General features: G+C 32.1%; 2 protein-coding genes across 2 annotated transcripts; one reads left to right on the forward strand and one right to left on the reverse strand.

Moving 5' to 3' along the window:
* Positions 1-202: 202 nt before the first annotated feature.
* On the forward strand, positions 203-2,156 carry LOC131648149 (amino acid permease 6-like). The gene is made up of 6 exons (XM_058917934.1): positions 203-272; positions 366-599; positions 755-848; positions 942-1,156; positions 1,261-1,406; positions 1,512-2,156. Exons 1-6 carry the CDS (start codon positions 203-205, stop codon positions 2,154-2,156), a joined length of 1,404 nt encoding a protein of 467 aa, XP_058773917.1.
* A 4,797-nt stretch (positions 2,157-6,953) lies between these two features.
* LOC131643404 (uncharacterized) lies at positions 6,954-10,718 on the reverse strand. Its single transcript, XM_058913620.1, has 4 exons — positions 10,312-10,718; positions 9,036-9,265; positions 7,459-7,566; positions 6,954-7,308 (listed from the first exon to the last, which is right to left on the reverse strand). The coding sequence occupies exons 1-4, from the start codon at positions 10,505-10,507 to the stop codon at positions 7,186-7,188; spliced, it is 657 nt and encodes a 218-aa protein (XP_058769603.1). The 5' UTR covers positions 10,508-10,718; the 3' UTR covers positions 6,954-7,185.
* Positions 10,719-17,562: the final 6,844 nt, after the last annotated feature.

Here is a 17,562-nt window from a genome sequence, read left to right on the forward strand (position 1 = left end):
TTCTTATTTTCAGCACTTTTTATCCGTCTTGTTATATTTTTTGTTTGATGTTTGGTTATTTTTGCTATATAGCTAGGTACCTCTTGTGCTTTCAATCAACCATCGTATTATACTATTTATATTTTTATTGCCTTTTATACACACGTTAGATAGGTGCTAATTTCATAACACATTACAAAGAAAACAAAGAGAAAAGAGAGTCATGGCAGTGCAAAGTAGCTTCTCCATAGAGAATGACAAATATGATGATGATGGAAGCATAAAACGAACTGGTTTGTATCTTGTCTCATCAAAACTATATTTTTGACATATTATTACTATGTTGTTTTTTTAACATAATAATGTTTTAATTATGATTCATGAAGGAACATGGATGACTGCCAGTGCACACATAGTTACTGCTGTCATTGGATCTGGAGTCTTGTCGTTGGCATGGGCAGTCGCTCAGCTCGGATGGATCGGAGGGGCGGTCACTCTCGTACTGTTCTCTCTCATCACTCTCCTCACTTCTCTTCTCATGACTAACTGTTATAGATATCCAGATTCTGTTCATGGGAAGAGAAACCCTACTTACATGAAAATGGTCGAAAATATATTAGGTAATTAATTCAAAAATTCTTTTCTTTTTTGTTGTATGTAAATAAATATTGAATACTTTTGAATAAAATAAAATACTTATTTAATTTACAAAGTCATCTTCTCTATAATACTTGTGAATTGTTGTAATGTAACATTTGTTTCTATTTCTCTGCAGGAGGAACTCAATACAAGTTTTGTGGACTGGCACAATATACAAATCTTGTAGGTTGTACCATTGGCTACACTCTTACAGCATCCATTAGTATGGTGTAAGAATCTCTCACATAAATAAATTAACTATATTAAATAAAGTTGTGGTAATAGTAAAAATAATTATAACACTTTCATATTTTTTTTACTAGGGCTATAAAAAAATCCAACTGCTTTCATAAATATGGTCACGAAGCAGATTGTGATACTGCCAGTTATCCATATATGGCCATTTTTGGGATCTTTCAGATTTTCATAAGCCAAATTCCAGATTTCCATGAACTTTCATGGCTCTCTATTGTTGCTTCTGTCATGTCTTTTAGTTATGCTTCTATCGGCATCGGTCTCTCCATAGCAAAAATTGCAGGTTAATCATCAACAATTTTTAGTTAAATATAAAAATTAGAGATTTTTACTTGTGGTTATACTTATAAATTATTTAACACATAAATCACTCTGATATGTATGTAGAAAAAGGACACCATTTGGAGACAGGTCTTACAGGACTAGTTGTTGGAGTGGATGTCACAAGTACACAAAAGATGTGGAATACCTTTCAAGCACTTGGAAACATAGCTTTTGCATATGCTTTCAGTATGGTTTTTGTTGAGATACAGGCAAGTATAATGTAAAGCAAAATTACATGATTCTTCACAAGTTTACGCGAATAGTTAAATTAAAGCGATAAAATCTGATTTTTTTTTTTTTTTTGTCTTATACAGGACACGGTAAAATCAAGCCCGCCAGAAAATCAAACCATGAAGAAAGCTACCGTGGTTGGAATTTCAGTCACCACATTCTTTTATGCATTATGTGGTCTTCTAGGCTATGCAGCATTTGGGAATAACGCACCGGGAAACTTCTTAACTGGATTTGGTTTTTACGAACCGTTTTGGCTCGTTGACATTGGTAATTTTTTCATCATTATTCATCTCGTCGGTGCCTATCAGGTATTTGCACAACCTGTATTTTCTGCAGTGGAAAGTTGGGGTAGTAAGCGTTGTCCACGAAGCATGTTCATGACAGAAGAATATAATGTAAGAATTCCTTTGGTTGGTACATGGAGAATGAATATGTTCAGGTTGATATGGAGGACAATATATGTGATAATCACAACATTGGTTGCTATAATATTTCCATTCTTCAATAGCATTGTGGGTTTGTTAGGAGCTATAACATTCTTTCCCTTGACTGTGTACTTTCCAATTGAGATGTATTTGACACAAGCTAATGTTGCTAAGTACAGTTCAAAATGGATAGGAATGGAACTTATAAGTGGATTTTGCTTGATTGTTAGTCTTGTTGCTGCAGTTGGATCAATTCAAGGAATCGTCTCAGAACTCATGATCTATAAGCCTTTCAAATAATTGTCCTGTTAAGCCAACTCAGTTGTAGTTATAGCTGTGTACAGGCATCAGATGCAAGGATGTGGATTCCAACCTGTGACATCCTATTTTATTTACCTTAAAAAAGTGAATTCCACACTGAGTTAGTTTAGTTTAGTTTTATTGTAAATTATTCTGTCTGGTCCACAATGAGTGACCATTTGTAAAATAAAATATCCTAAAATAAATTACTCTTATCAAATTTTAATGCAATATTAATAACTTTTTCCAATTCTATCAATATTACAAATAATACATTCTATGATAAAGTTTTAACTTGGCCAGTTATATTTTTTTGAAAGCATCATGTTTAATTGTTTTTTTAAGAGTTTAATGGTTATGCACTGACAGTGTAAAAATGTTTTACACTGTCATCCAATTAGAATATAACGTTCTGCCATGTCATACAAGTTGTTTTAAATTTTCAGTCTGACTTGTTCTGATACATGATCGTCATTGGTTGACAGTGTAAAACTATTTTACACTGTCAGTGCATAACCCTATTTTCCTTTTTTTAATGTAATTTATTCTCTATGTATTTTGAAACAATAGAGGGAATAGATGTATTAGGATACACGATTCAATTCCTAATTACTGTCTTTTCTGTTTTTTGTTTTTTTTCAATTGGCTTAGCAGCCAAACATTACATTATTTCAATTGACTTATTTTTCCTTTTTCTATTTCTTTTTAATTATTAAATTAATTTTTATTGGATAAAAAGAAATATTTAATAAAAAAATGAATTAACATTTTGCAATTAATTACTTAAATCTCTCGTTATTACAAAAGGAAGATTAATCTTTACAAACAAAAATATTGATTTTTTTTAATTTATTACTTAAATCTCTGATTATTTCAATTGACCATTATTTTATTTTTATTTTATTTTAAATTTGTCTAATGATCCCTCGGTTAGATTGCCCAACCGAATGGAAATATCTTTTGCTTCAATTTTCCAAAATAAGGCATTTTTTTAATTTTAAATTTATCTATTCCATTGATTGATTCTAATACCCGATGTGAATGATTTTTTGTATTTATATTTCAGAGAACTAGAGTTTAGTTTTTCATTTACTTTTCAACACACATCTCATCTTCATTCTCCTCCGAAATAGAACTCTCTAACATATTTCTCTTAAAAAAAAACTAACCCTAGGCAATTTTCATCTTCATCAAACTTCCCTAACATATTTCTAAACTCAAATTACATCATCGTTTTTGAAACATCATCTCTTCTAACACACGTATGTTTTCGAACATCAACTCTTTCAGCACACGTATATTTCCTCTCTTCAAACGCCATTAACAACATTAAACAAAGCTTTAAATAAATGAATGACAACCAAACTCAAATGAAGTTTCCTCAACCATTGGCATACATTCTTCATCACGTTTTCGTTGTGTAACTCACTGATAAGTGCAAAAATGTAGATATTTGGTATATATGTTTTGTTGCACTTGTCGATACTTTTTGTTAATATCGTTTGAATAATCTCTGATTTGTTTTTAAATAGGTTTACTTTGCGAATAATTGTATTTTCATGTAATTGTGTATCGTTTGATAGTTTTAATATCTTTTTGTAGGTATTGTTATGTATTTGAAGCATGAGCAATAAAGTGTCGAAGACACGGCTTCAAACGCGCGTTTGTGGAAGAAAATAAGTTCTGGTGTGGGCTCGTCGCGCGGCCTGGGAGCAAAAGAATAAAAATTGGCAGTCTGAAGGGCGTGTCGCGCGGTCTTGAGGTCGCACCGCGTGCTATGGCGGTTTGGTATATAAGTGAGAGGGTGCATGGCACGCTCTGCCTTTTCAGATTTTGTATAGATAGCTTATAACACATTTTTTTGTTTTTTTATCATCTCTTCTTTGACAAAGTTGAGCTTTGATCCATTCTTTATAGTTTAGAGGTTCAAGCAACATCATTGAGTGGTTCATCATGTCGTTTGGTCGTAGGTTATCTTCGATCGAGACGACAACGTGAGAAGTTTCTACTTGTTCTCCTTCTTCCATGTGACCCATTCCAATGGTGGGTGTTGTATGTATATTTTTCTCTTCTTGTATGTACATTTGTTGATCTTTGGATCATATTTATATTTGCTTTACAAATTATTATCGATGTTGTTCTTGATTTTTTTTGCTTAAATGTTCGGATTTGTGTTGGCATAGACTATGCTGCATAGATCTTGATTAATGGTGATATTTATTAGTTTCTAAACTTTAGGCATAGATTTAGGGATGACAATCTTTATGGGTATTGGGGTTTAATGTCTCTGTGTTGTTTGTGTCGGTTGGGAAATCGCTGATGCAAGTGATATGGTTGTCCGCAACTTTGCGTTAGACACAACCGCTGTTGTGGTACATCTCGAGCGATGCCTTATGATTTCGATGCGATTATAGGTGTAGTGCGAAAGATATTCAAATTTAAGTATTTGACGGGTAGAAAGAAATACAATTCCACAATGAATTCTCTTGAGCTGCAATAGATTGTCTAACTACTTTATTTACTTTTCCCGCATTTTACTTTCCGCATCCAAAACCAAATTTAGAAGGATTGAAACTATTGAACGATAGTTTTTCTCTCTCATTAATTCCTGTAAAGACAATACGATATAACCTATGACCATTAAATATTTTTCTTCGGTTGGTAGTTCAACCAAAAAAAATGACACTTTTTATGACACATTTCTTTACCTCGTCCAATAAATCAACATAAAAAAAAGTTCTATCCGAGAAAAAATCACTTCTTTGTATTAGTGATCTACTTTCTTTCAAGATGATGTTAATTATGAACTTGAAATTCAAATACCAAATAATCCTATGGATAAAGATTCTCATGTTGATGGTTCTCATAAAATTGAAATTGTTGAAATAATAGTTGACTTAAGCCCAATTGAGCTACAGGAAGATTTCATCACGATGAATTCTCTAATACAATTTCTTTATGGACCTCCAACTTCTTAGATACCTGCAGCGAAATTTCCAAAATGCTCTTATATTTTGGAGATGCATTTCCGAAATCACTTTTTTCAGAAAAAAATTGGTTTCAGAAGTGCATTTCCGAAAACACCTTATTTTTTAGAAAAAAAAAGTGTTTTCGGATATGCATTTTCGAAATCACCTTTTTTTTTTGGAGAGGGGTGTCTTCGGAGATGCATATCTGAAATATTCCAATTTTTGATCTTGAAATGTTTCAGATATGCATATTCGAAAAAACTTAATAATTATTAAAAAATTAAAATCAAGGTGAATCTATAGCATAATTAATTGTGTTAATTAAAATATATTATTAAATATATATTATTATAATCAACATATAAAATGATGTTAGCCTAATAAATATTTAAATCAACACCTTATTTTTATATATAAATTAATAATAATAATAATAATAATAATAATAATAATAATATTTATTTAATATTTATATTTTTTATGATACATAAAAAATCATTTCATAAACTAATTTTCAAAAACAATTATATATTGAAAAAATTCATTTAGAAACAAAATTTCCAAAATAATTTTAAAGTTGAAAATTATTTTACTAATTTATATAAATGAAAAATATTTTTATTATATTTCATAAGTAAATTTTGAATTATATAAAATTAAATATATAAATTATTCACTAAATAAAATTAAGACAAAATCCTCTTGTAATTTTTTAAACTAAATGAAAAATAATTTTTTTATCATAATTAGTTATTAAAATAATTTTTATATTTGTGATTTTTATTTATTATTTTAAAAAACTATGTAATTCGAAATTTATATTAAAATAAAAATAAAATAGTAAATAATTTTATTCTTACTTGATTTCTTTTATTTTAAATTTTTGTTGAATAATTATTAATATATTTATTTTTTATATAATCATAATTGTTGTGTATTAGTTATAATTTTAGTAATTATAAATATAAAATTTATCAAAAAAATAATTAAATTTTTTATTAGTTTTATTTTTTAATTTATAATTGAAATTAGAATAGAAATATCAACCGTATAATTATCATTATTATTATTATTCATAACTTATAAATTATATTAATTTTATGATATCTGAATTAATCAATATCTCAAATTTTTCAATTTTTTGAGATTTTTTCGGATATGCATTTCCGAAAAAACCTCTGACAATTTTTTAGGGGGTTTTTTCGGATATGCATATCCAAATTAATCAAAAACTCAAATTTTTTTGTGTTTTTGAAGATGCATCTCCGAATTAACCAAAATCCTATTTTTTTTCCGGAGATGCATCTTCGAAGAAAATTTCGGGTTTCCATCAGGATTTTCACCTCTGGGATCTATAAAGAAATTGTCATTCTCTAACGATGAATCTAGTGGAAAATGTTGGTGATCAAATCTATCTCTAGTATATTTTCATGTTCCATCTCACAAAAACATGTCAATCCTCTTATTCAACTTGCTAGTCCAGTTTAGTACATTATCATTCTTCCTCTACTGGAATATATTCCTATTGTTTATCCAAATGTTTGTCTCTCCACTAATCTCAGTTGATCCCACACATTTTAGAATCTCATTCAAACTCATTTAACTTGGTAGCACTTTTGAATTTCTAACTTAAGGAATGCAATATGATAATTAGAAGAACCGGAGGGTATCAAAGTTGTATTAAAATCTTACATAAGTATCCAGATTGTTTTAGGTATATATGTGGTTATCCTAACATCTACTAACTTTTGGGACGAGACTCAAACTCGTTTAACACTATTTTCACACAATTCAAACAAATTTAACTTCTAATTGAAATATAAAAATATTAAGAGTAATGCTACTTTTCATTTAAATATAAATAAACTATACACAATATATATGCAAAATGCAGAAGACACATGTAAAGAATTGTGTCAATGATGACTGCAAAATAGATAACAAGTTCACCCTGGATGATATTTTACAAAGGAACTAAACCAACAAAGCCAAGTAAACTGAAATTCAATATATGTGACTACTAGGTTCCTAATAGTAAAGTACGTGTAATAATGTTGCCTTTAGTTTAGCCGAGGCGCGATCTGAGATATTCTATCATCTTCTAAGAGTGCGTAAGGGTCCACATATTGTGGAGTTGATAGTGACAGCTTGCTTCCGTCATGAACAAAACTCGGTCCAAAATACTGCAACAAAACATAATCAATGCATCAGTGTTCGACAAGAAAAACAACATATTTCATGTCAAGAATTCATAAAACATTGGATAGATGGTAAGATATAGCGAAGATCATGAAACACTGCAGATCATATTAGGTGAAAGCAAAATATCTTACGAAGTAAAGAGCAGAAAAAAATGCCACGGTTATGAGGATCAACGGTCCAAATGCTAAGAAGAATGTTCCCCCAAGTGTCAATAGAAGTTTAGCTCGAGGCACCAAGCCCTGAAATGTATAAATACATGAGTGACTTCTAATGAATGTCATTAGAAAAAGAAGTTCAAATAAAGCGTTAGCATTAAATCTTCATTACAAAAATTACACATTATGATTCGGCAATACTTAATTTTGTTACACTACTATCAGCGAGAGCCGAGAAGACTATTTGAGCACTCTAAAAGCCAAATATGACCCTAGCAGTGTTGATGAACCTGCGTTTTGTATAGCAGCGGAAAGGCAACTTTTCCTGCTGACTAGTTTCTTGCAAAAAATGTTACTACCTGATCACTGGCTTGCTACTCACTGTAATTCACATTCAGTAGCTTAAGAGCTGATGAATGTGGAGTGACAGTTGGTCAAAATCAGGATAGGAACCGCTTTTGGCAGTCAGGTACAGGCAAGTAAGATAAGAAGGTAAAGGTTTGACTCGGTTCCTGAAGAAATGGTGGGCAAAACAGCTACCTGGAAGCTAGTCATGGTTGTGCAAAGAATATGCAAACAAAATGAAAAATCTCTTCAAAATTAAATATAAAAGAAAAGGCACCAATATCTACATTGGTCCGACAGAGAAAGGTTAATGCATAATATTGTCATCATGTAATTTCTCAGAGCATCGTTTCTGTTAGTATCACTACAACCTCTTTAGCACCGACCCCTCTGAAAAAAGGTGTGTCCGTGTCAGTGTCAGACACCGACACTGACACGACACTTGTGATTACCTTTAATTTATTCATTTTTTCAAATGATTACCAATTCCAATGTGTCAGTGTTTGGTGTCTGTGTCGGTGTCTGTGCTTCATAGACTACAATAGACCAGAGTGGCAGCTGACCGTTTTCTCCAAACAACGAATGCTCATGTTGACTCTTCTCGAAATTTAGTTCTAAGACACTACTGTATGGCTCATAAGAAGCCTGGAAGCTGTATTTCTATGATGATAATTGAGAATAGAAAACTTCTAAATTTCAACAGCATACTTCTCTCTCAAATCATGAAGAAGAATTATTTACTACACAACAGATAAGGTACATACTTTATTTAGAAATCCTATAAAACACTTCAAATCATTCTCTAAGCAAAGATATTTATGAAGAGAAGAAATAATGTGTATTAAAATTGAACAAAAGAAATCATATTTATCTGTCTATTATGCGAGTAGAATTCTTAATTAGAAAACTGATGGCATACAAACTTTGTTTTAAAAGTTATTTAAATCTCTACCAAGTTCCTTACAGAAACCATCGGAACCTTAAAGTTCCAAACACCAGATCAAGAATCAAGATGATGAGTCTCAAAGTGTTCCTCCTAATAATTGAATCTCAATATCAACAGCCAAAGCAAGTTTAGTGGTTTGAATTGCAAAAGCTAGAATTTAGTGATTTTTATTTGCATCAAAACAACGTAAGTTATAACAGTGCAAACAATGCAATAAATGAAAGACAAAATATTACTAAAGAAAAGTCAACAAAGAATCAACCTCAAGACCTTCACTGTTCAGCGCCATAGACCGCTCCCTTTGATTTTCAAGACCCCTCTCAACATCGGTTGACACCGCCTTTCTCTTTGGGAAACTTTTATCTTCTTCATTCACAAAAGCCTCTTCATCAAGTCCATAGTTGGGTTGCTTGTAATCCTCAAGCAATGATGTAGGATTCATTCCTCTCCTCTTCAATTCCTTCATAAATAATGACTCTGGAGGCTCTTCTCCTGAAAATCAATACAATTTAGTAGTGGTTTGAAGCCACCAAAAGGCAAAGTTAGTCATTTGATATTATTCTATTTAATCACTTGCATGTAGCATAGAAATTTTAAATCGAAATTCTGTCGTGTCAATGTCTGACATGGGCACAACAACAACATATATGCGGTTACATTCAAATATATCATTTTCTCAAACTATAATTAGTGTAGACATGTCTATATTGTGTCTGGGTTTCAAATCTAAGCTGCTTCCCTAACTTTTCTACTATCTTGCCAAAACATAATAGCACATACTTTTTCTTAGTAATCAAACACATGAAGTGCCAAACTATAAAGGCCGAAGTGTTTTCTCTTGAGATGATACCATTTGTTATGGGCCGGCTGCAAGGCCAAATAGGTAAAACCCAGTAGCGAAATAGGTTGTTATCGCATGAAGTGTATGCTATCACAATTTCCCTCCGCATCACAGAATATCCGTCATAAAATTACCATGATAGTCTCCCAAAATCAATTCAAGGTTGGCCACATCCCACGCACATGCAATTACCAGTCATGTATCCTATATATCCTATTTAAAGAGGAAAGTGCGCCACTCTCAAGTTATAATTCATTTCCATTCAAAATCCAATTTCATTCTCTTACTAACTTTTAGTGCTAATAATTTGCAGGTCAATCTTTCTCCACCGCATCAGAAGCCTTGAACCACCACAACGAACAACGAATTTATCCTCTCCAATCATAAACCCGTTCCATAGCAAAACACCATCCAAATAATATATTAACTCATCAAGCTACATCTCATGAGTATTTCTATTCAAGTGCCAATTAAGACCAATAGTGATGCATAAAAAATAAATAACTACTGTTTGCTGTATAATCCATCATCATACAACATACATACATATATACATACAAGGCCAGAAAGTTTGGTTAATTTTCTTAATTATTTATAATGAAAAACCATTACTATTCTAAAGAAACTAAGTTTCTGTTCAACTAGATGACACAAGTAGAGAACAAAACAAAACAAAACAAAAAACAAAAAAACTTGCCATTGTTTTGGTTCTGTGTATCTTTAGAACTAGAGCAGACCCTGAAAGAGGTGGAAGATTTAGAAGAGTTGAAATTCTGCAACTTTGCGATCCTTTTATGGAAAAAACAGTGTTGAGGATTATTCCATGTAGAATTTCTGGGAAAATTGGATTGGGAAAGGGAAATTTGAGAGAGGGTAGGTCTCAAATACGCCATAACTAACGGAGAGAGAAAGAGAGAGAGAGAGAGAGAGAGAGAGAGAGAGAGAGAGAGAGAGAGAGAGAGAGAGAGAGATTGGTTTGGTGGCAGAGATGATTTCAACTTTCTTCTAGAGGAAGAAGCAAGTGGGAAGTAGAGCCTTCAGTAGCCGAAAATGCGTAGTTTAGTATGAAATGGATAATCTGGACTAACGTGCGCCAACGTCGGTCTATGTTTGTGGCTATAAAAGATCCAAGAAGACGTGACTACATGTACAATATTGGAGTAATCATGATTTTTTGTTTTTTTTTTAATTTATTTATTTTATTTTTCTTACCGTTTTCAATTATTTTTGTTCTTTCTACAAAGATCAGGGGAAATTTGGTAAAATTGTGACGTTTTACAATTTTGTCTTCTTTTGGTAAACTCTAAGGTGATTGTTTATTGGCTTTTCTTAAAATTACTTTATCCATTTCATTGGATATTTTATTTGATTTTTGAATATTTTTTAAAATATTTTTTAAAAAGATAATTGATTTATAATTATAACCAATTTATTTAATATAAATATAAATAAATATAATTGATAGAGCTCGAACCAGTCCTAAACACGCAGCAGTGTTAAATCTTTTGAGAAAGAATTTTATCACTGTTTGAAGGATTATGCAATCGATAACGAATAAATCTTGGAATGATATGTACACTCAATTAAATCAGTGAATATATATTAAGTAATCATCTAAAAAATTAAATAAGTTAAATATTTTTAAAATAATTAATTATATTAATTAATTTTAGTTATAAAAATATTCTGTTAAATTATTTTTTAATTAATAAAAATTTTAATTAATTCAAAAAATATATACACAAGGCAATCTCTAAGAATCTTGCCACAAATCACCAAAATTCAAAACAAACAACTAGGGCATCATCATCCTAGATATATGCCTCCTAATCTTAGAGTTTTTCTAACGCCTATACACAATGGTTTCTTTAATTTTCTCATCTATGTGTGTACTACTTACAACGTTCTCGTAGCTTCTATCATTTTTATACCTTCAATTCTCATAAATAGTTTCAGTTGATGCACTCTTAAGGAGCATAGCTCTCCACCCTTTTGTTTTACTATTCTAATTTAACCAATTCAGTTCATTATACCACTCCCTAGGCTCATGTTGAACATGAAGCCAATGTAACACTTTCTTTCAAATGTCTCTCACCTTAACACAATAAAAAAAAATATGTGTTGAATTGTTTCCACTTATTGGCAGAAATAACACTGCATATTGGCTAAAGTCTGCACTGTGGCCAAACATGCTCACCTGATTTAAGAATATTACATTATGGTTTATTTCTTTTCTCACTCTGCTATTTTCTTTTAGATTCTTGGCGAAATGTCAAAAATGTTTTTTATATTTGGAGATGCATCTCTGAACTCACCATCTCTTTATTTTACTTTAATTAAATTAGGATATGCATCTGCGGAAATATTTTAGGATCAATTTGTAGATACATCTCTAAATTAATCCCTTTTTTTAATTCATGGATTAATTCAGAGATGAATCTCTAAACGAGGTAAATATATTTAAACCTCGTACCAAACCCTCCCTCTTCTCCTTCTTCATTTTCAAAAACTTTTCTGCCCCATAGGAGCTTATGAGCAACATTGTTCTAGTCAATTATTCAAGCAACATAAGAACCTCTAGTTCTATCTTACCAATCCCAATTCACTCTACCAACTACATTCAACATTTTGCGTCCTCATCAACACTTTTTTGAGTAAGTTTCTCATTTAACTTAGTTTGAGTTGTGATTAATGTATTAGATAAAATAGGTTACTTTTAATGCATTGGGTAGTATTAGCATTCGAAATAGGTAATGTGTATGAAATGTTTATATGATTTTGATGATTTTAGGGTAGTTAGAGCAAGTGTGGGGAGATGTTCTTGCCATTGAAATAAAAAACGAAGCTTTTTCGAAGATGCATCTCGGAAATGGGTCTTTTCTGGTGTTTGGAGATGCATCTCCGAAGTTTTTCCTTCTTGATACACTAATTTCTTTTATATTTTTTCAAGGAGAATGGATGCAAACATCAACAGAATAAGACTCGGTCGTGAAAAACTAACCCCGTTCGCTCGCCGTGATAGGGCTCTTTCCCATGAGCAGGCCAGAGGTATGGAGGAGCCGCCTCTAGGCCTCACGACAGGGAAGTGTCGGCTTCTAGGAGCCGACTATCATAAGGGTCGTCATTCCAGGCTTGTGTACACCAGGACAAAGAGGCCCCATTTGCACGTGATGATCTCCCTCCACTTGTAGACCCTCATCCAGGAGGGCCCACTGACACGTCATTAGTGGTATATTTTGGGACCATATTGCTCCGCATAATTGGGCCGAAGAGGTATATTTCTTAACGGTGCTTATTTTTTAGATTTTAACCATGTTCAATTCGAATGATATTGTTATATTTTCTTTTTAACAGGAACGTGAGTGTTTGAAATCTGTTAACCATGCCATAAAAATTCACAAGCTTCTTGAGCCTAAGGAAGAGTGGTTCCTAAGTGTGCTCTGATACTCCTGTCTAGCTAGTCTGTGTTCTTCTGGGTACAACATCATCAGCTATGGTATGCAGCGACATTTGCTGAGAGATGGCATAAAGAAACGCCATCTTTCAACTTCCCCGTAGGCGAGATGATTGTTAGTTACATGGTTTTACGGTTGGCAACAATTTTGCTAAAACATGGTTCATGAAAGATGTTGAGCAAGATGTCGTAACACCTTGATTATACTAATACAGCAGAGTTTGAACTTATATTGAAAAATGATGTTCTAATAGATGTCATGACATTCTGTATCAGAACATCGGTACAGGCTGTTTTAAATCTTGACATATTTGATTTTGTGATATTTCTTTCATATATATCTCAATAATATTAGCATGTCAAAAAGATATAATCTAGAACTAAAGAATCAAATCTCCAATAGAATCAAAGTTTAGGGTTTGCGGTTTATGTTATCCCAACCAAACTAAAGCAAACCAAACCGCATTAAGTTGCAAAATCTTACAAACCATTATATATTTTTTTTGATTCTTTTGAAAAATCAACACACATTATGTGTATATTTTATTATATTCCTTGTATGATATTTATATTAATTTACATATTAATATTATTTAATTATAAATATTGTCAATTTTATTTGAAATGAAATTACTATATATTTATTTTTTCATTTTTAATTTGTTAACATTGATAAGGTTAAGATTAAAAAACGTTTTCACATCCCTTTATATATGAAATATAATACTATTTGAAATTTTTTTAATAATACAATTTCATGTATATTGCTCATTAGACATAAGATAAAATTATAAGACGCAACTCATATTTATGGATCAAATTATAAACTTATTTCACCAATAATTTTTTTTTACAATAAAGTATGAATAATTAAACACAAAATTATGTTGTCTTATATATGTTTATGTATGACTCAATAAAAATCTCAAACAAACCGAACCAACCGAACCAATTCAAACCACATTAGTTTGGTTTGGTTTGGTTCGGTTTTATTTCTAAAAGTCAACCGAACCAAACTGAACCGCATGACTTTAGCGTAAAAATCACTCAAACCACAACGCAAACATCCTTAAAATTATGCACTGACAGTGTAAATAATTTTACACTATCAATCAATGGTCATCGTGTATTCTATTAAATCATACTGGAATTTTTAAATTAATACTCCCACCGTCCTAAAATAAGTATCACGTTTAGCAAAATTGTTTGTCCCAAAATACTTGTCACTTTTACTTTTCATTTCCAATGCAATTTTATTTTTAATCTTCCAAATATGCCATCTAATTAATATTCTTAATTTATTACTTTCTCACTTAACATTAATGTTAATTCGAATTAGGGATGACAAAAATATCCATACCCGCGGATAAAATCTATTACGGATACGAGGCGAGTAGTTTAATAGATATACACGGATAAAATAAATGAATATTTAAATATCCGTTTATTAATTGATATGGGTATGGGTTTAATGTTACCTGTACCCGCGGATATCCGTATCCGTTAATAAATTATAAAAACTACTTAAATATTATTAGTTTGTTATACTCTATCTTTTCATCTCCTAAAAAACTAGTCTCCTCATTTATAATTTTATTTTTGAAGTTTTCTTTGAAGAAAACATTTATATTATATACAAATCTTATTGGTCATTTCATACTTAAGTTACTTCTATACTACGTTGCTCACTTCAACAATTCCACCGTCCAACCAACTGGTACCGTTTTTTCCACCAACAAGTGTCATCTTTTCTACTCCTCTGTCGTCCGATCTTCCACCATAACTCACAATCATAATATCATTATTTTTTGGCAAAATATCCTTTTTCATCCTTTATCTTTGACTCAAAGTCCAGTTTGGTCCTTTAACTTTTAAAAAGACCATAACGATCCCTCAACTATATAAAATATATCACATTAGTCATTTCTGTGTACTCTGTTAGTCAAAGTCAATCAAATGATCTATGTGGCACTTATGTGAAATTTGAAATGGCTAGGTGTAATTCTATTTTGCCAAGGTGGAAGCCACGTGTATGCCACATAATAAATAAAATTTATTAAAAATAAATAACTTTAATCATAAATCATCCATTTTGAAGAAGATGAAGATCGATCATAATTTAAACTCATAAAAGATGAACTCAAACCCAGAAACTTATTACAAATTTATAAACCAATTTTACTATATTGTGTTTCAATCAATTTAGGGGTGTAAGTGAAGGTCGTCATTTTTTCTCAAGTTTATCATCTTCCATAACCGTGAACCATTGTAAAACAAGACCACATGATTTACTGTAAAAATATTTAATTTCCATGACAAGATCTCACACCTCATACACTTATACACTTTCATAAGAAATAACAAAAGCAAATACACTTTGAATAATAGAAGACAAGTCATTCATTACACATTTACAACAGCAAATGCATCTCCGATTCATATTCCGATCCACACTCTCAATTAGGGGTGGCAAAACGGGCCGGGGCCCGCCGGGCCGCCCGCGCACGTGCCAAAAATTGGCGGGTTGGGTTGGGGTTTTACGTTCGCCGCTCGCCAAAGCCCGCCCCGCCAAAACCCGCCGCCCGCCATACCCGCCCCGCCAAAGCCCGCCGCTCGCCAAAAGTCGTTCCTCCTCCAAAACTCACTCTTTTTTTAGTTAATTCTAGTAATTGCAATTCTTGATGGTTTATTTTATACATTTATTTATAAATATATGTAATATTTTTTAGAGTAAATTTGTTAATAAATTACTTTTATAAAAAATTGTTTTAAAAAATAAGTGAAAAGTTTAATTAAAAGGTAAAAAAACATATTAATCTATTAAAAAAATATAATTAAAATAGGCGGGTAAGCCCGCCGCCCGCCAACCCGCCATCTTGGCGGGGCGGGCATGATTTTGATGCCCATTTTACTTGGCGGGCATGCCCGCCCCGCTTGTTTTTTTGCGGGCATAAGGCGGGGCGGGCGGCGGGCGGGGCGGGCGGCGGGCGAGGCGGGCGGCCCATTTTGCCACCCCTACTCTCAATAAATGGGTTTCAAACTGTTGCACCCCAATTTTTGACCTCTGAGATCCCATCATTTTCTAAAGTATTATGATCATTATCATTATCATTTATCATTATCATTTATCATCATGCATATTTTTATTTACTAACAAAAAAATAAAAAGAAAAAAAGTTTGTTGCTTGTGTGTTAAAAAGACAGGAGAATGATCAAGAGAAAGCTGAAGAATTAAGGGTTTTGAGGCCCACAAGAGGTTCAAAATTCTCTCAAGATTCAAAGGTTCCTTCAATCAATATTCAAGTCCAAGGATGGCTCAGTTTAAGGCAGACAACTCTCAAGATCGCCAAAAGCGCCAAATTAGGGTTTTGACCTAATTTAACCAGAGGATTGACTTTTAATCAGGAGATGATTCCGAGACTCAAAATATGATTCAAAGGCCTTCAAATCAACATTATAGTCCATTCATGTCATTCAATTGAGGAGAAGACCTTGATTCATTGAAAGATCGCAAAACTGCAGTTCATCGAGAAAAAGTCAACTACAGTCAAAAATCAAGATTTTTGGTCAACATCAATCATTTGAAGTAATATTCACTATTTGATCGAGGATTGATCATAATTCATCAAGAAAAGTTCAGAAATCAACAAAACTCAAAATTGCAAAATTAGGGTTTTTTACCTAAAAGTCAACTGAACTTTGACCGACCATAACTCTCTCATAATTTATCAGAAAAATTCCAACCAAAGCTCATTCTCAAGGAAATTCAATTCTCTACAACTTTGATGTTGGGACCAAGGTCAAGAAATGCTTCCGCCTAAGAGATATAAGCCAAAACATTACAGGTCATTTTCAAAGTCAACAAAAAGCAGTTTTTTGTCAAAGCCCATATCATCAAGTTAACTTCTCCAAATGCAAAAACACTTCCAAAGTGGCTTGTAGAGGACATCTTGGGCTTTCCAAAAAGTACAAGAACACTTTCATAGGATCAAAATTGAGGGAGATATGCCTTGATAAAGTTCGCCTTTTTTGGGAAAATGCATAAAACAAGTAATGACCAAAACTTGATTCTTTTTCAAAAAAGGCCAATTATTTTGTGATTCAATCTTGACTCCCATATGTCTAAGGGCATCCATGACCTATCCATGGTTCATGACATTTTTATTTCATTTTTGTTGAATTTTTATTTATTTAAAAATTTAATTAAAATGAAATAATTTCAAAGATATTATCAAAAGATGCTTAAGTGATGTAAGGCATGACACAATCCATCCCAAAATATCTGATATGATCATTGGCTAGAGCTTTGGATCAAAAGGAATCAAATTGCCATCATTACATTTTTGGAAATTTTGGAATTTTCTTCATGGCCAAGTAATTCAAACATGACTTCATCAAGCTCACCTCACTCTCTACCACTTCAGATCAGTTTGCCTATAAATAAAGAAGCAACTCAGAAGCAAAGGGACCAAGTCACAAGCAAAGAAACCTCTC

The sequence above is a fragment of the Vicia villosa genome, linkage group LG1, assembly GCF_029867415.1.
Source record: "Vicia villosa cultivar HV-30 ecotype Madison, WI linkage group LG1, Vvil1.0, whole genome shotgun sequence".
Taxonomy (NCBI): domain Eukaryota; kingdom Viridiplantae; phylum Streptophyta; class Magnoliopsida; order Fabales; family Fabaceae; genus Vicia; species Vicia villosa.

Excerpts from the sequence above, each read along its gene's own strand:
- LOC131643404 (XM_058913620.1), bottom strand. The coding sequence starts at position 10,507 with ATGGCGTATTTGAGACCTACCCTCTCTCAAATTTCCCTTTCCCAATCC. Across the intron at positions 7,567-9,035 it reads TGAACAGTGAAGGTCTTGAG|GGCTTGGTGCCTCGAGCTAA; the intron begins GTTGATTCTTTG and ends TATACATTTCAG. Across the intron at positions 7,309-7,458 it reads TTTTTTCTGCTCTTTACTTC|TATTTTGGACCGAGTTTTGT; the intron begins GTAAGATATTTT and ends GTTTTGTTGCAG.
- LOC131648149 (XM_058917934.1), top strand. The coding sequence starts at position 203 with ATGGCAGTGCAAAGTAGCTTCTCCATAGAGAATGACAAATATGATGAT. Across the intron at positions 600-754 it reads AATGGTCGAAAATATATTAG|GAGGAACTCAATACAAGTTT; the intron begins GTAATTAATTCA and ends ATTTCTCTGCAG. Across the intron at positions 849-941 it reads ACAGCATCCATTAGTATGGT|GGCTATAAAAAAATCCAACT; the intron begins GTAAGAATCTCT and ends TTTTTTTACTAG.